The following is a 23,120-nucleotide window of genomic DNA, read 5'->3' as shown; positions in this document are numbered from 1 at the left end:
ATGGGTGTGTGGGTGTGTCCAAGCAGCGTGCATATGCACCAGCCAATCAAAACGCACTCAAGTGTAAGATCCGGGGAAGTGCGACTTGGATTCATTTTCATATCTACCATGTTGACCAGAATTGGATTAGCTAGCGTGAGATCGCCCGTGACCTCGTCATTGATCAAGCCTGCCTTGGTACGTGGCTTGAAGACCATTCCTCAACCTCCCGGTTTCGTCGTTGGAACTGTCAATGAAGCATATGTTCATCCCAAACCAAACAAAATGCATGGTTCTTTGCATTGGACCCTTGAGCGTGGTGTTGCCCTTGGTTTAGTTCCATTGGCTGCTGCTCCTTTATTTACTGGTGTTTCCACCGTCGTAGACTCGACCCTTTCAGCCTTTTTGTTGTACCACTGTTACGTTGGATTCCAATCATGTATCATTGATTATATCCCATCACGTGTGTATGGATCTTACCATAACTATGCCATGTACTTGTTGACTTTTGGCACCGGAGTTGCTGGTTACGGAATCTACCAGCTCGAGCAGAAGGAAGGAGGAGTCACCACCCTCGTTTCCAAGATTTGGCATGCATAATTTATAGTGAATACGATAACAGGAAAATCGTGTAGGAAGTGGAGCTTCCACCTCATGAAGTGGTGAGCTTTTTTGACCATTGGCGAATCTTTTCCGTGGCTAATTGCACATCCTTATCGACCACATCGTCACGATGAAGCACTCGTAGTTCCTCTCCAGAGTAGGCGTCTCGCAAGGCAATGACATTTTCCACTCTGACGCTTTTCAGGGCATCATTCAACTTCAATTCTACCCATCCTTGGTCCACCAATTCAATAAAAAGTTGATCTACATGCATAGCTCGATTTGTCTTTTCCTGAAAAATTGCCAATGCCGGGGTGATTTCTCTACAAAACTCCTCCTGCAGAACCGTCGTGCCCTCGTACTTGCTAGCGTTCGTTAACGCTGTCAATTTGATGAGTTTTAGCCACGATTCAGGGTCTAGATCGATATAGTTTTCTCGGTATTTTTGGTAATGGCAATAGTCGCCAAACGCAAATAGCTCAATTGTGTTTTTTTCTTGCTCAGAACCATCACAGGCCAAGTAGGGCTTGTAGTTGACCCGATCTGGATCCCCTAGAAGTGTGTTGACACTCATGGTTGGAGGAACGATAATTGCGGATACAGATGCGGAGGACAGTCGGTGGTTGGATGTTGGATGTTGGAGTGGGTCAGAAAGAACTGTGATGAATAATGGCCAAAACCAGACTAAAATCACAATTCGGGATAAATGTGGCCTATCAATGCGTCTAGAATCCGTATCAAGAGCAACTTGTTGGTTTCCCGGTATTTGAAAAGCTCAATAAATGCAACCACATTTTCATAGATTTCTTCATCAGACTCATTCGAATATGCCAAGATCCTTGCAATTGGTATTTTGCGAGCCGGCTCGCTGGAGGTCACCGCAGAAGCAATGTCGTACTTGGAGAACTCGGGAGTGACACTTTCAGACGGTTTCTGGTCCTCGTCGTCAATAATGCGTCGAAGATTTTGCACCCACGAACATATACTTGGTTCCAGAAAAACACCCAGCTCCTGCAATTTGCTGCGAACAAGGAACTCGCAACAAGAATCAGCTAGCTGACTTATAGCCGGAATTGAGGCGAGTTTTCGTAAAATTTGAAAAGCGGCTGCAAGTAATGGCTTGCGATCTGAAATACCTGTTATGGTATTTGCTAGCGACCACAATGGACTGCCAACAATATCGTACTTTGTGTCTTTGCTAGTGTACACCAGGTACCACTTAGAAAGCTGTGAAGTGTTAGAGTCACTTTCTTTTGTCTTTGCAGCATTTTCTTCTCGCAAGAGAATTTTGGCAAGTATTTGCGAGAGAAATTCTGGCTGGGAAAACTTGTCGAGTAGGTTCTTGAGTATAGTGTCAGATACCAAGACAGTGCAAAAAGTGCTTGTCAATTGAGACGAAGTAGGATGAATATCACACTCAGATAGCGAGAGTTCGAGAACTCGAGAAGTCAAAGCTTGTAAATATTCATCTTGATCTGTGAAAATTTGATGCTTTTGTCGAAGAAATTCACTCACTATATCCTCCTCTAGTCGTTCCTCAACATTGAGACTTTGTTGGCGTCGTATATCTGTTCGAAGCTGGTACATTTGTTGTACATGCTCATCAAGAATTAGCATTATTTCGTCCATAAACCCATAGAGACGATCTGACCCGCAAGAGCTATAACACCTACTTGTCAAGTCAGAACAAAGATCACTCAAACACTTGTATACCAATTGCAAAAATTCAAGATTATCAGTTTTCAATTTGCCGAGATACCAGCTCGCGACAAATTTGTTGACAATTGAAGCCAATAGAAGATGCAATTGAAAGTTAAGATCACTATGGCGCAGCACTATAGTTGGGAGGTATGTGGATAGCTGTTTGGATGTAAGTTTATCGGTTTTTTTAAAGTATTTTGTAGGAACGAAGAGCTTACAGAGAAGCTGGAATGATGCCGATGAAGCTAAAGGGTCCAGTTTTTTCGGTTTATTGCGAAGCGCAGCATGCCGCGAGGTCATACGCGACGTGGGCTTCTTTTCATGGGCTGGTGGCATTGGTGTGGGATAGGTAAAACAAACAAACGGTATCTGGGGTATGCACCTGACGGACATCGCCTGCATGGACGCGCGCTGCAGTGCACCTGCTTACTTACTGCAGTGGAAATATGTCAATCTGCAACTAAGTTTTCCAATGCGGTGGGGACGATTTTACAGCAGCTGCACCAAGTTCACACCGCTAAGCGATACCTACAAGACATTGAGACACATTCACTTTCCAAACATAACTACATTCGAGGAGGGCCAGCGGATCCAAGACACCATCGTACGAGCCAATTTGGATTTCAAGCTGATGGATGCCAAGATCAAGCGACAGCAGAAACAGCTTGCGGCCGCCGGACACGAAATGTCGGATTATGAAAAAGCGCTTGTTGGAAAAATCCTCGATATGAAGCCGCATCCCACGGTGTTGACATTTGAGTTCGAAAATGTTTACACTGGTGGAAAGAAACTCAAACAAGATCCCGACTTGCCTGAAAAAATCGCAGCTTTTGAACAGATGGGGTGCTCATACCACCAGCTAGAACGCGGAGGAGACATAACCTGGCATGGCCGAGGCCAAATGGTGGCATACACCATTCTTGATTTAAAGCAATTTCTGAATTTGCTGGTGAAATGTTACGTAGATGCAGTTCTTCTCCGAGCCACTCAAGACTTGTTGAAAAATTATGGTCTTGAGTCTTTCACAAACGAGAATCCTGGAGTGTGGATGTCGCCTCACGATGACAAGATTGCGTCAGTAGGCTGTAATATTCAGCGAGCCATTACATCGTATGGCATTGGTCTCAATGTGAATCCCAAGATGAAGTATTTGAACACATTCACCATGTGTGGACTTCCAGGAAAAAAAGCAGTATCTCTCCAGTCGCTTGTACAAAAGGAGGTTCTGGTGGAGCAGATTGCAAATGAATATGCTCAGCAACTTGCCAAGGCATTGAATATTGGAAGCGTAGAGCATATGAATGGAGAGGAGCTTCGAAAAAGCCTTGAATGAGCTAATGAGAATGAAGCATTGACGACCTTTAAATGAGATTCAGTGAGCTTCAATTGAGCTGATTGGGCTGAAATAGCTCTAATTGAGCCTGAAAGTTCCATGCTTGACCTGTGCTCACGAGCTACCTGTTTGGAAACATCTTGGAGGAGAGGTTTATACCTTAAAGGATTGAGCTCAACCGCATGGAGCAGCATAATTGACAACACGAAAATCTTTGTAAATGCGAAAATGTAGATCAACCCTTTCGTTCTCTCACCGACTGCCGATTCTGTTCCGCCGCTCCTGCAATTGGAGCCGCGACAAGCTTTGGCGCAACCGGTCCTTTTTATCCTGCAAGAGCCGCAACCGCGCAAGCTTCTCTGCATCCTGATGCAACACCCGCATGGGTTCTCGATCTCGTGCAGCTACGCCATCAACGTCACGCAACCGCATTTGCTGCAATGCAGCCTTTTTAGCCAAATTCAGATGCTCTCGCCGCGCCTCCTCCAATCTTTTACCAGCCAATTCCACCATCGCCTGCACCCGCGGCTTGATCTCGGTGTGGATATCGCGCTTGGCGTTCTCCAAATCAATACTGGGAACCAAACCAAACACCTTGTTTGTTGTCATTACCGTTTTTATTCTGGGAACATCATGCGTGGCTTCGTCTAGCGCCAGGAGCGCGTCTTCTAGAAGCTCTACCGATGCGCTGAGCGAGTTCACACAGCTTTCAAGGCTGTTGTAATGGGGCATACGAAATCGAAATCAAATCAAAGTTTATTTCGAAATCGAAATCAAAATCGAAAACAATCTGGGGCTGCGCGCACCCGTGCACCAGGGTGTTGATCTGGCCTGCATGGTGTTTGAAGCTGTACCATCTACATGTCTGATATAGCGCTTCAGCTTGACGTTCTGGAGCCCCGCAAGCGGCTGAGACCGCGCTCCGACTCACAGTCGCACCACCTGGTCGTTGTAGAGGCGCCAAAACGAAATCCGGCTGTATATTTTGTCACTTTGTCCTCGTTGAATGACACCTTCGTCAAGAAACATCTTCTGGTTCCGTATTATCCCGAGACGCGCAAGCTCGGCCGGCCCGCTGGTGCGAAGATAAAGCCGGACTCCACCAACGGGTACTTTGATCTGCGGGTTTTGAGTCGAAGCCATGCGGCTATGTACATGGATGCTACCGGCAAGTTGATGCTCAAGGATTTGGGGCTGTCCAACGGCACTTATGTTAATGATGAGCGGATAGGAAGCGAGCCCGTGGAGATTCATATCGGGGACAGCATCTACCTTGGTTTTAACATCCAAGCGGACACAAATCACAAACAAATTAGTGCTCGTGTGGACAACATTTCTGTGATGTCCAACTTTTTGAGCTCCAGTGTTCCGGAAGTGGGTCAGTATAACTACGTGCAGAATGTGCTCGATAAACTTCGTGGAAAGGAGCCGCTGGAGGCGGTTTCTGTGGATCTGCCGCTCTTCGCAGACATGGGAATGGTGGAAGGAGCCGCCAAAATTGGCACTGAAAATGTCGGCATGTACAAGAATTCCAACCTAGTGACGGCTCCGGCGGTGCTGGCAGCCGCGAGGACGCTTGCTGTCGCGGTGGCTACACTCAAACAGCACAACAACACACTCCTTTCTGTGGAGCAGTTTCTCACCAAGTACAAGGAAAACGTCGATATCATTACGGCCAAGCAGGTTGAGTACAAGGTGGCCAAGGAGGTAGCACTGGTTGTGTCCGACAAGCTCAAGCGCGCGGAACAAAAAGCCCAGAAAGAACGGGTCCGGGAACAGCAATTGTACGAAAACTTGATTGGTGAATTCGAGCTTTACCGCGATGAAAAAGAAGCCAAAATCCGCCAGTTGGAACACGATATAGTCGATCTAAAATCAACCCCCGCTTCCGCCGACAAGCTGGACTTGGTTCGAGAGCTAACCCCGGAATCAGACCCCGATCCAGACGCTGAAAACTTGAACGACGTCAACATCCAGAGCATCCTAGCATCGCAGACCCACGAAAATAACTCTTCTCTCGAAGAAAAAACTCTAGTGGAAACCCACCGCAAACTGCAAGCTTCTGTGAACGTCACGTTCGCCATAGTCGCTTTGCTCTTGGGCATGGCCCTCCAACGTGCCATCCACTAGTAGCCTCCATATCTGCCCACCCAGACACCAGGCCGTCTGTCCATCGCAATTTTGGCCAAATTCATGGTACGATTCCATGTTCTCCATCGTTTCGAGCCGTCCAAAATCGTTAGTACGGCCCAATTCGAGGTCTATAGTGCTACCTGCACTTGTAGCGTTGACCTCGATAATTTTTTCCAAGGATAACCGCTTGGCAGATAAAATGGAAAGTGGAAAACTTCACTACAAAGATGTCAATTCAACGTTCAACGTCGACAAGCCCTACAAGTCTCGGTCCAAGCCCAACTACCCTGGCCACGTGCCGTTGAATGCATTCGAAAAGCTTCTAATGATGGCTGGCTCATCTATAGGGTCATATTTGCACCCGGAACGAAACGAATTTATTGTTGGCCTCGGAGAGTCCACGGCTTTTACACCCGTCTTGCGACGTCTCCAGCGCCAGATGTTGTCGGACCCCGTTGGTCGACAAATTTTGAGAGAAAGACCAAGAATCACTTCCGAATCTCTTGATTTGGACTACCTTCGTCTGCTTCCAAAAAACACAATTGGAAGTGCTTATATCCAGTGGCTCGATCGCGAGGGAGTGAGTCCCGACACCAGAGTCCCCGTTCGTTACATTGACGATGAAGAGCTTGCTTACATTTACCAACGGTACAGAGAGTGCCATGATTTCTACCATGCTATAACTGGGCTTCCTATTATAATAGAAGGCGAAATCGCCGTAAAAGTCCTTGAATTCACTAACATCGGTATCCCCATGCTGGGTCTCGGAGGTCTCTTTGCGCCTCTTCGTCTTCGTCCCAAACAGCGCGAGAGACTCTATGGAATTTACTATCCATGGGCATTCAAATCAGGACTCAATTCTAAGCCATTGATCAATGTGTACTGGGAAAAAATCTTGGAGCAAGACATCAACGAGTTTCGCCGCGATATGGGCATAGAACAACCTCCTGATTTGCGGGAATTGAGACGCAAACAAAAGAAGTTGCCTGAGCCGGAACGTGAAAATGCGAATTGAGAACAAGCAGAATAAGCAGAATAAGCAGACCAAGAATCCCAAATGCACAAGGAATTACTTTGGCAGCTTGGTGCTGAACGAGCATACCGTCTACGCCAATAATAGGTATTCATATTTCCATAGTGAGCAATGCTGAATCTGATGGAACATGGTTCGGACTGAAATCACGATCGCTGTGAATTAAAGACTTGTGATCACTAGATTCTTCTCACAGTCTTTTCAAGTCAAGTCTTCAACCATTAGTGACTGACCTATACATGTATGTTAGAAGAGAGTAATGTTGTAGATGTGGTTTATGTCATTAAGTGAGAGACCACTGCAGTGTAACTTTTCGATTGCATTCAAACCATTATTCTATTAGAAATTACCAATCGAGAAACATTCATAAAGCTTCAGTGACCTCAATTACTATATATAGAGCCTCGCTTATCTTTGTAAACTTTCGTCGCTTTACTCCATCATCTCACCGAAAATCTCAACGGCTGCAACTGAACTAAAACAGATTTAATTTCCCAAAAATCTCACTCAAAGTCTCCAAAACTCGAATTAGCGACGAATACAAAAAATATCTACTATCAAAAAGCTGGGATTGAACAACAAACTTCTAACTAATCCAAGTACTTTCAGCTAATCTACGTACCACCTCCATCGCTGCAGATTCATGCACCGAACCGAGTACTGCATACACATTCGTCACTTGCAGCCTCAGACAGTTGCTCAGCCTTTCGTCTTCTTTTGCTACCATGTCCAACATCCTCTACAAGTACTTTCTCAAAAAGGTAAGTACAGACAAGTGCTCTGTCGCTTTCTCGGCAACATATAAAACCACAACTAACTTTAGACAGCTCTAGACCATCTTGCAAGTATGGGTCCTACTGAGGACCCTTATTTTGAAGAAGTTCCACCCGATGAATTGCATTTTTACCAGAGAAAAGGAGCACGTAGAAAGAAACGCATGCCCGACTTTATCCCCAAGAAAGATCTCAAAATCTTGAATTCCGTCAAACGTAAAGCTTACCGTTTGGATCTTCAGTTGAGTCTTTGCGGACTTCGACTCGGCTGGGCTGGAGTAATTGGCCTTCTTCCTTGGGTAGGCGACATCATTGCTTGCTGCTTTGCGGTAATGTTGGTGAAAAAAGCGAATAGTATCGACGGCGGACTTCCGGCTGATCTTCATAGTCGAATGATGATGAACGTTGCGTTTGACTTTGGAATTGGATTGATTCCTTTGGTCGGAGATTTCGTCAATATCTTGTACAAGTGTAACTCACGCAATTTCATTTTGTTGGAAAAGTATTTGGTGGAAAAATACGGAAAAGAAGCCATGGGAAAGACGGGACCAACAGACCCTCGAACGCAAGCCGAAGAGACAATAAAAGCTAATGCTCAAGCGCAGGCTCAAGCACGCATGGACAAGAATAAACCTTCGCCGGCGCATGTTACTGTATAGGAGATAAAAGGTCATTCTTCAGCTTCATCCTCTTCTTCATCATCTCTTTTATGTTACTTTCTTCATTTTCACTTTCTTCATTTTCACTGACTTCATTTCGGTAACTCACTTCCGGTAATTCATCTGTCCTATTTCATCTCATTCTGTTCCTACCTCCCTTCACTTTTTACCATCGCCTCAATATTGGCAAGCCGCCGATTAAAGTCTTCTACAAACATTTCCAACTGTTCCAAACGCATGAATTGGTTCTCTACTGCATCGCATGCACGCAAGATGCCGTCTATCTCCTCCATTTGACCGGAAATGTTCAATTGCTTGTCGAGGTAATCGGCATTGATCCATTTATTTTTAGCACTCACAGCTTCATAGGTAGTTTCGCAAAGCGTGCTCACGCGATCCTTAATCTTGAACATCAAGTAATCAAAGGAAACCGCAAGCTTCTTGATCTCGAGCGGATCATCTCCTTCCATATTGGCACGGCTGCAAGATTTGAAGCAGCAGCTAGTTGACCCCGAAACTAGCGTCCGAGATACCGGCGCGGTGTACTGGATGTGCATACGAGCGGATTCCGCCAAACCCCCGGTTCGACCTGGAGAAGCAGGTATCGTTTACGGAGAAAAATAAATATGTCGTCCAGCGGGTCGTTATCGCTTTCAAAGATCAATCCCAAGTTGTTGCGGCGGATCTGTAAGTATTAAGGAAGGAAATCGACCAATAGACTTTAGGGTAATGCCATGCAATGCTCCATGCATCACCGTCACCCCTCGGATTTCCAAGTTGCCAGCAGAACAAATCCCATGGGAAGACGCATGCATCGGATGCGTCTTGATAGATACATGCATACTTGACGTGGATTTACGAATCATGCCCAATCGCTTTCGGTCGCCCTCCAATGACTTCTTGCTCCCTACTAACTCAGACCGGGCTTGCAGACCCACTCTTAACGAACCCAATCTTGCTCTTAACCTCGAGATTTGTGACTATGTCAATGCCAAGCAAGGCTCTACTCCACGAGAAGCGGCAATTGCTGTTGTGAAGCTCATCAGTCAAAAGGATCCACAAACGTCCGAGTTGGCACTTGCTTTGCTTGATAACTTGGTGAAAAATTGCGGTTATCCGTTCCAGCTTCAGATCTCTCGCAAGGAATTTTTGAACGAATTGGTACGTCGGTTTCCAGAGCGTCCTCCGCTTCGGTATACTCGAGTGCAACGAATGATCTTGGCACAAATTGAAGAATGGTACCAGACAATTTGCTGCACCTCGAAATATAGAAGTGACTTTGGCTACATCCGAGACATGCACCGATTGCTCGCCAACAAAGGGTATGTGTTTCCAGAATTGAACCTTGACGATGCTGCAGTCTTGAATCCATCCGACAATCTCAAGTCGTTGGAAGAGCTTCAAAATGAGGAGTCGGTTGTCAATAGCGCCAAACTCCAGGAGTTCATTCGTCGGGGAAGACCCCAGGATTTGCAGGAAGCAAATAAACTTATGAAAATTATGGCTGGGTTCAAGGAAGACAATGTCGAAGCCAACAAGAAACAAGTGACGAATGATGTTGCCCGCTTGAAGCGCAAGACGGAAATTTTGGCAGAAATGATGAATACTATGGAGGTCAATGGAGGAAACATCGACAGTTCTGACGAAACTCTTTCGGATTTGTATGGGTCGGTGAAAAGTTCGCAGCCAATTGTCACCAAGATTATTGAAGAGGGTAATGGTGACGAAGAATATGTCCAAGAACTTCTTCAATTAAACGACGTTATCAATTCTTTGGTGAACAAATTCCAGCTTTTGAAAGGCGGGAAAACCGACGAGGCATCCAAGATCAAGGTCTCTGGAGTGAGCACCGGGTCCAACGACCTCAATTTGATTGATTTTGACGACGATGCTCCTATCAGCAACGACCAGACTGGAAAAGATAACCAGGGGTACCAGGACCTCCTCAGCGACTTATCCAACTTGGCATTCACCGATACTGGCAACTCTCAAAATATTTTTGGTACCGGGGGCTCCATCACTTTGGGCATGAATTCGCAGCCAACTCCACCACTGCAACTGAACTCTATCCAGCACCCCACCCCTGTTTCAAACTTCGATTTGCTTTCGGATTTGAACTCGCCTTCTCCCCAGCTCCAATCCAATACCAGCGCAAAATTGGATCCTTTCAATTTTGACACTTCTTCATTGTCGTTTGCCAATTCGCAGTCGTCTCAATTGAAGCAGTTGCATGTCTCTCCTACTCTCAAAAGTGAGGTCCAGATGGCCGTAAATGGTACCACTCACTCGGGAAAATTTCTCTTCAGCAATCCCCAAGCGGCTGCAATCACCAATTTCAAGTTTCTCGTTGCGGTTCCAAAATCTTGCAAGTTGACGTTGCAACCTCAAACCGGTGACGTTATCTATCCATTTACAACCCACAGTGTTCTGCAAGAATTCTCCATCGAGAATCCCATGAGTAAGCAGTTAAGGGTGAAGTGGAAAGTGGAATACAGAGTGAACAATGAGCACAAGGAGGAAACCGGAGTGACGATACTAGACTAGGATTGAATAAAAGTTGAGAATGGAAGAGTAGTGAGAAAAAGATGTAATTGATTAATTGCCTTGAGATATTGAGTAAAAATTTCATTTAGTATCAATTGCATAAGTTGTGTATCGATATAGCAAACAACCCGAGAAGAATTAAACCGAGTGTCTCGACTCGTGTAGAAATAAACTAGGTTAACGTGAATCATGTCAAACGAACTCGATAAAAGATTGACTGGGGCGCAAACAAGATCTCATCAATAACGAATACAAATCCGTTATCTACGTGCTTCACGGAATCAACCAGTATCCACTCGCCGTCCATCTCGGCCACAAAGAAGTTACCCAAAGACGATTGCTTGATCTTGATTTTGTCCCCACTAAGGAGCTTGGTGACAATCACAACCTCGTCACTCTCCTCAGAAGAAAGCTGCTTCTCAAAGTTGGAAACAATGTGACTCTTCAAAAAGTGTTGCAAGTTGCCTTGTATTATACCATCGTCCTTTCTCTCATCTCCCGTCAATGCGGTGGGGAACTCCCATGGCTTTTTTCCGTCCAACTTGGTCATGATGGCATTGTCGCTTGGAGCAATGATCACCATGGATTCGTCAGAAGATGACGTCTTGCTCTCAATTTTTGGGTCGTCACGAATATAGCCAGCAAAAATCGAGATTTCAGACATTTGTGGAAGCACAGATTGCAAAAGACTGGAGTTCTCATCAGCGAGAACTTGCTGCTCACGCTTAGAGATCACTTCGGCATGAATATCTTCACTGAGCTCTTGCAAAGAAACAACATTCTTAGCTTCACGTTTGGAGATCATTTCGTCGTGAATGTCTTCACTGAGTTCTTGCAAAGACACAACATTCTTGGGTTCACGTTTGGACTTGGCATTCTTGAGCGTATCGGGAAAATCGCCAAGCATTTCCATGTCTTTGAAAGAGAAAACATTCTTTGGTTCTCTCTTCTGGATCAACAAGGTGGTAGGGTAAGATTCTTCTTTCTTGTAAAGAATAGCTGTTTCGGTGGTGGTAGGGTGAGATTCTTCTTTCTTGTAAAGGATGGCTGTTTCGGTGGTGGTGGGTGCTTCTTCCCTTTTAGCAACGAATCCGGCTTCCCTCGCTTCGTCTCGTTTATGTTCCTCAGCCTTGACAGCAGCAGCTAAAGCCTCTATATCAACAACGTACTTTGCGTGTATGCTGGGTACAAGCAACACACTCAAAAGGGCCAAACTAATTTTCATTTTAGTTAGGTTGATGTGGGATGATGATTATAAGTAAATTCCGCATCACGAAAAACAGGTGGAATTAGATCACGTGATATCGCCCAGAGTTGGCCGTTTTGGCGTCGAGGTGCATGGAGGAAACCAGCTAGTTTCAGAAAACGTTAATTTTAGGTTCGTGCCAAGATGAGTAAAAAATAATGAACACGAAGACGAATTGTGAACTAAAAGCTAACGAAGTTACAATTGATGTTGCAAATGAAATTGAAATTTCGCGCAACGAAAAATGCATTTAACAAGACCAATTTGCACCCATTTTCAATTCCATATTAAAGCTGTAACTACTGTAATTAAGCTCTACAAGCTTTGTTAACGCAGTATATTTACCGAAGAAAAACACGAATAAGAAGTAATAAGGCCCGATGGTCCGTATTAGATGACAGTGTCTACCACACAGATTATTAGTTCACCAACTAGGCATTTTAAAATAAGGTGGCACCAAGGGCAACGAAGCCGGCAAGAATGGAAGCCAAGTTAAGACCAGCAGAGTTGGCATCACTCTTCTTGGAGCTCGAAGAAGAAGAACCAGAACCACCGGAGCTGCTGGTCTCAGAAGAAGAGTCATCGCTGGTGGCAGTACCGTTGGAGTTGCCCTTCTTTGAAGACGAAGAAGATGACGACTCGTCAGCAGCCTTACACACAAACTTGTCACCCTTGATGTCTCCGTCCTTGTTCAACTTGTTGAATTCCAGACAAGTCAAGTCTCCAGTGGAGTCCAAGTTGAAACCACCAGCAACTCTTTGCAAAGACTCGAAAGTACCATTGTCAAACTTACCCTTGAGGTTGACGGAACCGCCGATGGTTTCCAACTTTGGCAAGCCATCAAAAGATTTCAATTCGTCGTTCAGTTGGATCACCAAAGCACCACCAATCGACTTCAACTTGGGGAAGTCAATTTCCTCCAAGTTGTCGTTCTTTTGAATGGTCAAAGACTTGCCGATCGAGCTCAATTGCTTGAACTCGATCTTGTCCAACGAGTTGGAGTCGAACGACAAAGAGTCGCCGATCTTGGTCAAGTTGGCAACAGACAAAGAGTTGATGGACTGGAACGAAACGGTGTTGGCAGAAGTCAATTCGTCCAAAGCAACGTCCACCTTTTCAGAGTTGTAAGCAATGGACAAGAGTTCAGTGACAGATTGCAAACCAGAGTCAATGGTCTCGATATCCTTGTTGTTGTTAACGTCGAAAGTTTGCAACTTGAACACATTGATTCCGTCCAATGAAGTCAAACCAGTGTCGGAAATAATCACCTCGTCAGCAGAAGTGATACCAGCAGACAAACCGGTTTTTTCCAAAGCTGGCAAAGCGTTGAAGTGCAAGGTTCCCACAGTGGTCAATTGAGCCAAGTTCAAGGTAGACAAGATGGTGTTACCGGACAACGCCAATTGACCAGAAACCAATTGCAAGGTAGGAGCGTTCAAGCTGGTGGCTTGAGTAGCATTGTTCACCTGAAGAGAACCGTAAAGTTGTTCGAGACCGGTCAATTCGATGGTGCCGAAAGAGTCACCTTCGATGGTGATGTCACCAACGGCAGTGGCACATGCAGCGACAGACTGCACGTCGGCAGACTTGGTAGCAGTAAAGTCCTTGAAGGAACAAGACTTGCCAACGGATGGAGTGGCAGTGGTCAAGGTTGAATCTGGGTTAGTAGAAGTCAAGAAGAAAAAAAGGCAAAAGAAGAATTCAAAAGCCAAAGCCAAAGCCAATTAGACGAGAAGTGTAATTTTGCAAAATCTTGCAAAACGACATAGTTTCTCGAGGAACGCAAGGGTCCCTCGGGATTCCAACTCAAAACGTCGTCAGGCTTCGGGAATGCCGTCAATTCGTATTGCTCAAAGCGTATTGGTCAAGCAGAATCCCCGGAATTATTCGGAATCATCAGTGAAAAATACTTACTATTGGATGAATCAGCCAAAGCTACACCCGCAATGGCAGCAGCGCCAATGGCCCACTTCATGTACATGTTTGGTTTTCGTAAAAAAAGTTAGCGAGGGAAAACGACGGAAACCAACGAGAAATCACAAGAGTTTCCTTTAGTGCCGAGCCTCCCTTTTTATATCGGATCAAATTTTGCGCCCGCCCCACGTCACGAGCAACTGCCATGCACGACTTTCGCCAGCCCACTGTTGACTTTCTATAAATGGCAAGTGTGGACAAGACAATGGGGGTGAGCCAATGGATGTTCAAACCGAGTTGTGGGGTGGAATTGGGCTGGAAACAAGTGAAACCGAGTGAATTTTGGCTACTTTTAACTATTTTTCATCGCCTTATTCTTCCACTCCATATGCGGGTCTCAGCTGTGCTCCGGCACACAACGCCATAGCCACTGTTGCCCCTTCCCGATCTGGCAATGTAAGCCATTTTTACGATCGTGCTCTAGGTGACAGGTGCGGGTAACCGACCATGTGTGTTTCACATATTGCTGCCTAAAATTACCACAATTCTTTTAGCTGGTGTGCTCGAACCGCCTCGAACTTTTTTTTTTCAGGGTCTCGAGACGCACATTTCCTCGTATTGCGGACAGTAGCCCAGCGTCTGCAGGCAATAAGCGGTCCTGCTTGGGCTAATTATAGACAAGCGTAGATTTGACATTTTCAAAACTTGTAAATTTTTATTGAACAAACTTTGGAAATGACCGTAAATTAGCATTAAAAATAAGAATTAGTATTATTTTGAGCGCCACTTTCACAGAAAATACCATTAAGCCTAATTTGAAATCCACCAAAACTAGCATTTCAAAAGTGAACAAGATAATTAAGCGACCTTAAGCACAGATCGCTATTTAAGTCTATGTGAATAATTTTGTCCCAAATTATACTTTTGTAAATTTCAATAAGAATTTAAGCTGAAAAATCCAATTGACAATTCTCACAAATTTGAAGTAGACACTTTAAAAGTGTAGAACTGTTAGATTTCTTCGCTTACAATTAGTCTTCATCATAATACAATTTAACATATACTAGACCTTCTCGGCATACTCCTCCAATAACTTGTAGTTTCTCTGCTCGATCGATCCATTTCCTGGCAATCTGGTCGATCCCATCAAGTAGTTATCCACCTCACGGGCACATTGTCTACCTTCTTGGATACCCCACACCACCAACGATTGTCCTCTTCTACAATCTCCAGCTGCAAACACATTGTCGTTGGCACCAACTTTGTAGCCGTTAGGGTCCAACGTTCCAATGGTTCCTCTCTTGGTCTTGTTCACCTCCAACTTGTCGGCATCTGGGCCCACGAAACCCATCGACAACAAAACCACATCGGCTGGGAAAAACTCCTCCGAACCAGGAACCTCGGCCATTTGCCAAGCTCCGCTGTCTGAACGTTTCCATTCAACTCTAACAGTCTTGATACCCTTGACATTACCTTCGCCGTCATCAACAAATTCCTTCGACAAAATCGAGTACTCTCTGGGGTCCTTTCCGTAATGGGTAGCCACCTCGGTGTGTCCATAGTCCACACGGAAAATTCTGGGCCATTGTGGCCATGGGTTGTCCTTGGGTCTTGTGGCTGGAGGAGTTGGTAACAACTCAAAGTTGGTAACCGACTTGGCTCCGTGTCTGGTGGATGTTCCCAAACAATCGTTACCTGTGTCTCCACCTCCAATCACAACCACATGCTTACCAGCAAGGGTCTTTCTAATCTCCTCCAAGTTGTCGTCCAACAATGCCTTGGTGTTGGAGTGAAGCAATTCCATGGCAAACTTAATGTTGGTGAGTTCACGGCCAGGAATTTTCAAGTCTCTTGGAATGGTGGATCCCACAGCAAACACAACCGCATCGTAAGTGGACTTCAACTCTTCCATGGAAATGTCTTCTCCAACAGTAGTGTTGCATCTGTACTCAACACCCTCAGCAGCCATCAAGTCGGTTCTACGCTTGACGAGTCTCTTGTCCAACTTCATGTTTGGAATACCGTACATCATCAAACCACCGGCTCTGTCGCTTCTTTCGAAAACTGTCACCAAGTGTCCGGCCTTGTTCAATTGATCAGCAGCAGCCAAACCAGCAGGTCCAGAACCAATCACGGCAACCGTCTTACCAGTTCTCTGAGCTGGTGGCTCGGGCTTGACCCATCCTTGTTCGAAAGCATGGTCAATAATAGCACACTCAATCGACTTGATGTTGACAGGGACCTCATTAATTCCCAAAACACACGCTCCGTTACATGGAGCTGGACAGATTCTACCAGTAAACTCAGGGAAGTTGTTGGTCATCATTAACCGTTGCCAAGCATCATACCATCTGTCCTGGAAAACCAACTCGTTCCACTTTGGAATAACGTTGGAAATAGGACATCCGGTATCGGAAGTACAGAAGGGCACACCACAGTCCATACATCTGGCGGTTTCATGCTTCAATTCGTCCTTGGTGAGTCTTGACGACATCTCCTTCCAGTCCTTGCTACGCTCGGTGGCTGGTCTGTACTTTTCGTTACGACGCTTGTACTTCATGAATCCACGAACCTTGTCCAACTTGACGACTGGTTTCTTGGCAGCAGCAGAGTCGGTCACAGTGTCTTCAACATCCAAAACTGGAGGTTCAGAAGCCTTGCTTGGTCTGTGAACATGTCCCTTCTTGATCTTGGCAGCTTCACCATTGGTGACATCTGCTTCTGGGTCCTCCTTGATGGACTTCAAGAATGTACTCAACTCGTTCTTCTTGGCTTCTTCGGCCTTTTGCTTTTCCTTCTCCAAAACCTTCTTGTAGTCGAAAGGCAAGACCTTGACGAAACGAGGAAGGATTCTGTTAAAGTCGTTCAAAATGCGGTCGGCCACCTCAGATTCAGTGTAGTGTCTGTGGTCTTCAATCAAGCCTCTCAAGAAGGCAATTTCAGCAGGATCAGTAACCAGCGACAATTCCACAGTTTGGGTGTTGACCTTGTCACCAAAGTCCTGAGCCATGTCCAAAACATAAGCAATACCACCACACATACCAGCAGCAAAGTTACGACCAGTACTTCCCAAAACAACCACACGACCTCCAGACATGTACTCACATCCATGGTCACCGGTACCTTCAGTAACAATATTAGCACCAGAGTTTCTGACCGCAAAACGCTCAGCAGCAATACCTCTAATAAAAGCAGTACCAGAAGTAGCACCAAAGAAAGCAGTGTTACCTGCAATAATTTGGTCTTCAGCATTAAACTTGGACTCTCTTGGAGGGTACACAATGATACGACCTCCACTTAATCCCTTTCCAATGTAATCGTTGGCATCACCTTCTAATTCCAAAGTGATACCAGAGGCCAAAAAGGCGCCGAAAGATTGACCAGCAGAACCCTTGGCGTTGACATGAATGGTGTCGTGAGGCAAACCTTGCTCACCAAATGTCTTTGATACTCTGTAAGACAAAGTCGTTCCCAAAGTTCTATCGGTATTGACAACGTCACAGTCAATAGTGACAGGAAGTCCCTTTGCCAAAGTCATTTCAGACTCGTCAATCAACTTGTTATCAATTCTGACATGAAGCTTGTGGTCTTGCTTTCTAACACAGTGAGTAGCAACTCCAGGTCTAATGGTGTGAGCTGGGGTCAAAATAGGAGACAAGTCAATGTTGGCATTCTTGGTGTTACGCAAGTCTTCTCTGACCTTCAACTTCTCTGCACGCCCAACCATCTCGTTGATAGTGCGGAAACCAAGTTGCGCCATAATATTCCGCAATTCGTTTGCGAGATAGTAGAAAAAGTTGATAACATGTTCTGGAGTACCTTCAAACTTCTTTCTAAGGTCAGGATCCTGAGTAGCAATGCCCACAGGGCAAGTGTTTAGGTGACAATTGGCGATTTGTAAGCCGTTATCAAGCTGGAACTTGCCTCCACTGACCTCAATTGCTCTAAATTCACCATTTGCAACATCTTGAACTTTGAATGGAGTTGATTCTTGTATGCAGGATTCGATGCGAACCATTTTTTTGCGGGGGAGCAAAAGCAGTTGTTGCAACTTCTCCGATCCGCTTCCCAAGTAGACAACATAAGCTGAGGTGGTTTCAGAGCTACCCAAGTACAATCTGCTCTCAGAAACGTCAATGTCAGTGGTCTCAATTCCACAAGAAGTGGCCATCTCCTTCAAGTCGTATACAATCTTCTTGTGCAATTCAGACTTTTGCATGAATCTGTAAGAGTTGTAGGACTCAACGTAGCATCCATCACTGTCAACTAAACCAGCGAGAAGGGCCAAACGAGATTGCAAATCAGCAGCTTTGTATGCTTCTGGAATTCCGTTGCTCTTGTTACTGAGCAATCCCATCAGCTTGAGGCTGTTGTAGACTGGGTTCCAGTTTCCACCTGTAAAGGATTCGCCAGAGGTGATGGTATAAGTGGGCACAGTAACCTTTTGGACGAAACCGTTGGCCATCTGTTGACCTGGCTTGAAGCCGTTGATCTTGGTCAATCTCAAAGGAGACGCTTCAGCAGGCTTATCTTTGTTGAGTCTTTCAACGTACTGTTGCAACCAAACAACAACTTCACGGTCAGTGGTCAGGATGGTGGCAGAATCAGAGCTGCCCTCACCGAGCCATAATCCCAAGAAGTATGGATCAACAGGAAGCGAAGAAGAGTGAGTCAATGGCTCAACTTGTTCAGCAGGAGCACGGTACATGTGCAAGTGGTTGTGCAAAATGTCCTTGGAGCACATTTGCTCAAGAGCCTCAACGCTAGCTTGGAACTTGTAACCGTTCGAAACAAACGATGGGTCCACTCTGTCATAGACATCGCTGAGGAGAAGAGAGTAGGCCATTTCGGCTTCCTCAATGGTCTCGAATTGGTGAACAATCTTACGAACTCCACCACAAGCACAAGAGGATTTGCAGACTGACTGAGACTCAACAGAGGTGGTTTCCACAGAAACACTGGTCACGGCAAAGTTCTTAGGTGCATCTTCAACCATGAACTTCTCGGCAGCTTCATGGAGAGCGTTTCTGACAAACTCAGGATTGCTTTTGAGTTCTTCGTTGGCAATTTGAGTGATGAATCCATTGAACTTTTCAGAGTAACGATCGCTTCCACCACGGTGGTAGTGCTCGTCCAAAGCAACGTCAATGGCTTCACATACATTGTCAAAAGTGATAATGTCGTCAGAGTCCACAAGGTCGTTGTAAAAGGAGCTGACAATGCTTTCCAAGTCAAAGGTTGAATCTTGCTTTTTGTGTTCACCAGTGCAGCTAGAGAACCAAGTAACAGTTGAACCAGACAACTCAGGAGCAGCATTAGCCAAAACAAGTTCGAGGTGGTGATCTGGGGTACACTTGAACGAGACGAGTTTCTTCGAGTCAAAGTCCTCGTAAACGATCTCCTTCAACGATCCAGTTTCAGGTGCGTTAGCGCCGATACAAAGAACTGGAGTATTGTCGGCACCGTAAAGGTATTCGCCAACAGAAACGTCCTTGACTTTCTTCAAGCCTTGGGTGGTTCTCACCAAAGTATCTGAAGCAAGACATTTTCTCATCATGATACATCCCATAGCGATCAAAGGAGTGGTAGCGAAACCCCATTCTTCAGCACCCAACAAAGCAGCCACGGCAATGTCTCTTCCAGTACGGATTTGACCATCGGTTTGCAACACAACTCTTCCTCTCAAATCGTTCAACACCAAAGTTTGGTGAGATTCAGCCAATCCCAATTCCCATGGCAATCCAGCGTACTTGATGGATGTCAATTTGGCGGCACCAGTACCTCCATCACCTCCAGAAACCAAGATGTTTTCAGAACCAGCCTTGGCTACACCAGCAGCAACGATACCAACACCGACCTCAGAAACCAACTTCACGGAAGTTCTGGCTCTTGGGTTGGAACACTTCAAGTCGTATAACAACTGTTTTAAGTCCTCAATCGAGTAAATATCGTGATGTGGAGGAGGAGAGATCAAACCAACACCAGGAGTCGAATGTCTAGTTTTACCAATCTCAGCAGACACTTTGTGACCAGGCAATTCACCACCCTCACCAGGTTTAGCACCTTGAGCCATCTTAATTTGAAGCTCGTCGGCATCAGCCAAATAGTAAGAAGTAACACCGAAACGACCAGAAGCAATTTGCTTGATGGCGGATCTCATGGTGTCTCCATTGGCATTGATTTGCGATCTGGCAGCGTCTTCACCACCCTCACCAGTATTGGACTTACCTCCCAATCTGTTCATGGCAACGGCAATGGTAGAATGGGCTTCCATGGAAATAGAACCATAGGACATTGCACCGGTGAAAAATCTACGCACAATCTCGGTCCAGGGTTCGACTTGGTCGATAGGAACTGCCTTGGAATTCTCAAAGTCAAAGTCCAATAAACCTCTCAATGTACAGTTCTTGATGGCCTCATACTCCTTCTTGGAGTAGGTTTCGTATGCTTTTTCATTCTTGTTTCTGACAGCATCTTGCATGGACGCAATAGCGACAGGCTCATTGATGTGTGCATCTCCACCGTCTCTCCAGTGGTACTCACCAGTTTCTGGCAAACCCTTTGGCTTGACAGTGTCTCTGTTGGGGTAACCTCTCTCGTGCATCGAGAAAGCATCCTGAGCAATATACTCGAAAGTTACACCTTTAATTCTCGAAGCGGTTCCGGCAAAACATCTGTCAATGACAGAGTTATCAACACCCAAAGCCTCGAAAATTTGGGCACCCTTATAAGAAGCCAAGGTGGAGATACCCATCTTGGACATGACTTTCAAGATACCAGCGTCAACCGAGTTCTTGTAGTTTTTGATGATTTCCTCATCACTCATCTCCTTCTTAAGCAATCCCTCCTTGTTCATTCTGATCAAGGTTTCAATAGCCAAGTAAGGGTTGATGGCATCGGCACCGTAACCAACCAAACAACAAGCGTGATGAACTTCTCTGGCTTCAGCGGTCTCGATGATCAATGCTACCTTAGAACGCTGTTTTTGTCTGACCAAATGGTGGTGCACAGCACCAGTAGCAATTAACGACGAGATTGGAACTCTGGTAGCACTTGTGCTACGGTCGCTCAAAATGATGATTTGATTGTTGTCAGCAATAGCCTTGGATGCCGCTTGACACACGAGATCAATGGTGTTGAGGTATCCCTGGATACCATCGGCCTTTTCGAAAGTAGTGTCAATGATGGCCACAGACCATTTGGGGTAGATCTTTTCGATATGTTTGATGTTGATGAGTTCAGCAGTGGATAAGATTGGAGATTTGAGTAACAAACGGTTACATTGGTCGGGCTTCATTTCCAACAAGTTACCTTGAGGTCCAACGTAACAGTCCAACGACATGACAATTTTCTCACGAATGGGGTCAATTGGAGGGTTTGTCACTTGGGCGAACAATTGACGGAAGTAGTCAAACAACAATTTTGGTTGTTCAGAAATACATGCCAATGCATTGTCGTTACCCATAGAGCCCAATGCTTCGTTTCCCTCAGCCATAGGTGCCAAAACAAACGTGATTTGTTCGTGCGAGTAGCCGAAAGCCACCAATCTGGGGTCCGATTGAACAGTAATATCGGTAGACAATTCGACTTCCTTTGACACCTCGATTTCACGAGAAACAAGCTTTTCAGTCAAATCGTTCATGGTGATCATATTGGCGAGCACCCATGACTTGAAGTCGAAACGAGAAGCCACGCTCTTTTTAAGCTCGCGATCATCCACAATTCTACCCTCTTTGGTGTCGACCAACAACATTCTTCCTGGTTGCAATCTGCCCTTTTGAAGAATTTTTTCTGGCTCGATTTCGATAACACCAACCTCAGAAGCACAGATCATTCTGTCGTCATCGGTGACATAGTATCTACAAGGTCTCAAACCGTTACGGTCAAGATTGGCACCACAGTAACGACCGTCTGCAAAAGTGAACAAGGCAGGACCATCCCAAGGTTCCATAAGACAAGCAGCCCACTCGTAGAAAGCCTTCTTTTTGGGGTCAATATGGGTGTCGTTTTGCCAGGCTTCAGGAATCATTACCATGACAGCTTCTGGAAGAGACAAAACCCCATTGATCACCAACAATTCTAAAACATTATCAAAGGCAGCCGAGTCGGAACCACCCTCTTCAATAATGGGGTATAATTTGTCCAACTCGTCCCCGAACAATTCTGAAGCCATGACACCCTCCTTGGCCCGCATCCAGTTTTTGTTACCACGCAAAGTGTTGATTTCACCATTGTGAGCAGCCCATCGCAAAGGCTGGGCTCTGTCCCAAGATGGAAAAGTGTTGGTGGAAAAACGAGAGTGGACCAACGCAAAATGAGCCTCGAAATCGGCGTTCACCAAGTCATGGTAGTAGGCATAGACTTGATTTGGGGCCAATTGACCCTTGTAAACGATGGTGCGGTTGGACAACGAGCAGATGTAGAACCAGTTGTGCAACCCAATGGTGTGGGACGACTGTTTTCTCAAGATGAACAAGTTTTTTTCAAACGATCTTTGGTATTTTTTCTCGAAATCGTCGGTGGAAATGTCCTCTTGGGGTGCTGAACCGGGACCAAAAGCTTCGGCCAACACAATCAATGGCTGTAATATGAGAGGTTCTCTCGAAAGCGACGCAGGGCCCAAAATGGACGAGTCGTGAGGAACGGCACGCCATCCCAAAACCCTTAAACCCAACGAAGCGGCGATATTTTCAAATGTTTTTTTCGATTTTTCAAACACAACGTCGTCCTTTTTGAAGAACACGTTACCGGTACCATATTGTCCCAAAGGCGGCAACGTCACGTTGCAGTGGTATTGGAACTCTCTCACGAGAAATTTATGAGGCAAAGACGATAATAATCCAGCACCATCGCCGTCTTTTGGGTTCAATTCACCGCCTCGGTGGGTCATGTTACACAACAAATTCCGGCAATCCGACACGATTTTGTGTGACGCCTGTCCTTTAATATGACAAGTAAACCCTACTCCACAAGCATCCTTTTCGTATTCAGGATTGTACAAACCTTTGGCAGTTGGAAGTGTCGATGCCCATGATTTATTTTCAGGAACTTCATCGTAAGAATACACATTTGTTTCGAACTCGTCGTGAGGCAAGTAGGACATGATAGAGGTGCCTTCTACGAGAAAACAAATCCAGAACCAAGTTTATAAAGAGAAAAAAAAAACTTTTCGTATCGATCCCACGCCCCACACTTAGACAGG

At 45.5% G+C, this 23,120-nt stretch overlaps 12 protein-coding genes across 12 annotated transcripts; 7 read left to right on the top strand and 5 right to left on the bottom strand. All coding sequences in view use genetic code 12, as the record gives it.

The window, feature by feature from the left end:
- PGUG_04469 (succinate dehydrogenase membrane anchor subunit) lies at positions 1 to 579 on the top strand (the record flags this gene model as incomplete). The annotated part of the gene is made up of 1 exon (XM_001483690.1): positions 1 to 579. One exon carries the CDS (start codon positions 1 to 3, stop codon positions 577 to 579), a length of 579 nt encoding a protein of 192 aa, XP_001483740.1.
- A 52-nt stretch (positions 580 to 631) lies between these two features.
- PGUG_04468 (uncharacterized protein) lies at positions 632 to 1,156 on the bottom strand (the record flags this gene model as incomplete). The annotated part of the gene is made up of 1 exon (XM_001483689.1): positions 632 to 1,156. The coding sequence occupies one exon, from the start codon at positions 1,154 to 1,156 to the stop codon at positions 632 to 634; it is 525 nt and encodes a 174-aa protein (XP_001483739.2).
- Positions 1,157 to 1,272: 116 nt separating this feature from the next.
- Positions 1,273 to 2,685, bottom strand: PGUG_04467 (uncharacterized protein; the record flags this gene model as incomplete). The annotated part of the gene is made up of 1 exon (XM_001483687.1): positions 1,273 to 2,685. One exon carries the CDS (start codon positions 2,683 to 2,685, stop codon positions 1,273 to 1,275), a length of 1,413 nt encoding a protein of 470 aa, XP_001483737.2.
- On the top strand, positions 2,660 to 3,616 carry PGUG_04466 (lipoyl(octanoyl) transferase; the record flags this gene model as incomplete). Its single annotated transcript, XM_001483688.1, has 1 exon — positions 2,660 to 3,616. The coding sequence occupies one exon, from the start codon at positions 2,660 to 2,662 to the stop codon at positions 3,614 to 3,616; it is 957 nt and encodes a 318-aa protein (XP_001483738.2).
- A 252-nt stretch (positions 3,617 to 3,868) lies between these two features.
- Positions 3,869 to 4,348, bottom strand: SPC19 (Spc19p; the record flags this gene model as incomplete). The annotated part of the gene is made up of 1 exon (XM_001483686.1): positions 3,869 to 4,348. One exon carries the CDS (start codon positions 4,346 to 4,348, stop codon positions 3,869 to 3,871), a length of 480 nt encoding a protein of 159 aa, XP_001483736.2.
- Positions 4,349 to 4,477: 129 nt separating this feature from the next.
- Positions 4,478 to 5,746, top strand: PGUG_04464 (uncharacterized protein; the record flags this gene model as incomplete). The annotated part of the gene is made up of 1 exon (XM_001483685.1): positions 4,478 to 5,746. One exon carries the CDS (start codon positions 4,478 to 4,480, stop codon positions 5,744 to 5,746), a length of 1,269 nt encoding a protein of 422 aa, XP_001483735.2.
- A 76-nt stretch (positions 5,747 to 5,822) lies between these two features.
- On the top strand, positions 5,823 to 6,764 carry COQ4 (ubiquinone biosynthesis protein; the record flags this gene model as incomplete). Its single annotated transcript, XM_001483684.1, has 1 exon — positions 5,823 to 6,764. The coding sequence occupies one exon, from the start codon at positions 5,823 to 5,825 to the stop codon at positions 6,762 to 6,764; it is 942 nt and encodes a 313-aa protein (XP_001483734.2).
- Positions 6,765 to 7,629: 865 nt separating this feature from the next.
- Positions 7,630 to 8,214, top strand: PGUG_04462 (uncharacterized protein; the record flags this gene model as incomplete). The annotated part of the gene is made up of 1 exon (XM_001483683.1): positions 7,630 to 8,214. The coding sequence occupies one exon, from the start codon at positions 7,630 to 7,632 to the stop codon at positions 8,212 to 8,214; it is 585 nt and encodes a 194-aa protein (XP_001483733.1).
- Positions 8,215 to 8,943: 729 nt separating this feature from the next.
- Positions 8,944 to 10,758, top strand: GGA2 (phosphatidylinositol 4-phosphate-binding protein; the record flags this gene model as incomplete). The annotated part of the gene is made up of 1 exon (XM_001483682.1): positions 8,944 to 10,758. One exon carries the CDS (start codon positions 8,944 to 8,946, stop codon positions 10,756 to 10,758), a length of 1,815 nt encoding a protein of 604 aa, XP_001483732.2.
- A 187-nt stretch (positions 10,759 to 10,945) lies between these two features.
- Positions 10,946 to 11,983, bottom strand: PGUG_04460 (uncharacterized protein; the record flags this gene model as incomplete). Its single annotated transcript, XM_001483681.1, has 1 exon — positions 10,946 to 11,983. One exon carries the CDS (start codon positions 11,981 to 11,983, stop codon positions 10,946 to 10,948), a length of 1,038 nt encoding a protein of 345 aa, XP_001483731.2.
- Positions 11,984 to 12,484: 501 nt separating this feature from the next.
- On the top strand, positions 12,485 to 12,943 carry PGUG_04459 (uncharacterized protein; the record flags this gene model as incomplete). Its single annotated transcript, XM_001483680.1, has 1 exon — positions 12,485 to 12,943. One exon carries the CDS (start codon positions 12,485 to 12,487, stop codon positions 12,941 to 12,943), a length of 459 nt encoding a protein of 152 aa, XP_001483730.2.
- A 2,038-nt stretch (positions 12,944 to 14,981) lies between these two features.
- GLT1 (glutamate synthase (NADH)) lies at positions 14,982 to 23,021 on the bottom strand (the record flags this gene model as incomplete). The annotated part of the gene is made up of 1 exon (XM_001483679.1): positions 14,982 to 23,021. One exon carries the CDS (start codon positions 23,019 to 23,021, stop codon positions 14,982 to 14,984), a length of 8,040 nt encoding a protein of 2,679 aa, XP_001483729.2.
- Positions 23,022 to 23,120: the final 99 nt, after the last annotated feature.

This window comes from Meyerozyma guilliermondii, genomic scaffold (genome assembly GCF_000149425.1).
Source record: "Meyerozyma guilliermondii ATCC 6260 scaffold_5 genomic scaffold, whole genome shotgun sequence".
Lineage (NCBI taxonomy): Eukaryota > Fungi > Ascomycota > Pichiomycetes > Serinales > Debaryomycetaceae > Meyerozyma > Meyerozyma guilliermondii.
The sequence above is the reverse complement of the archived record's forward strand: the minus strand, read 5'-3'. Positions and strand labels throughout refer to the sequence as shown.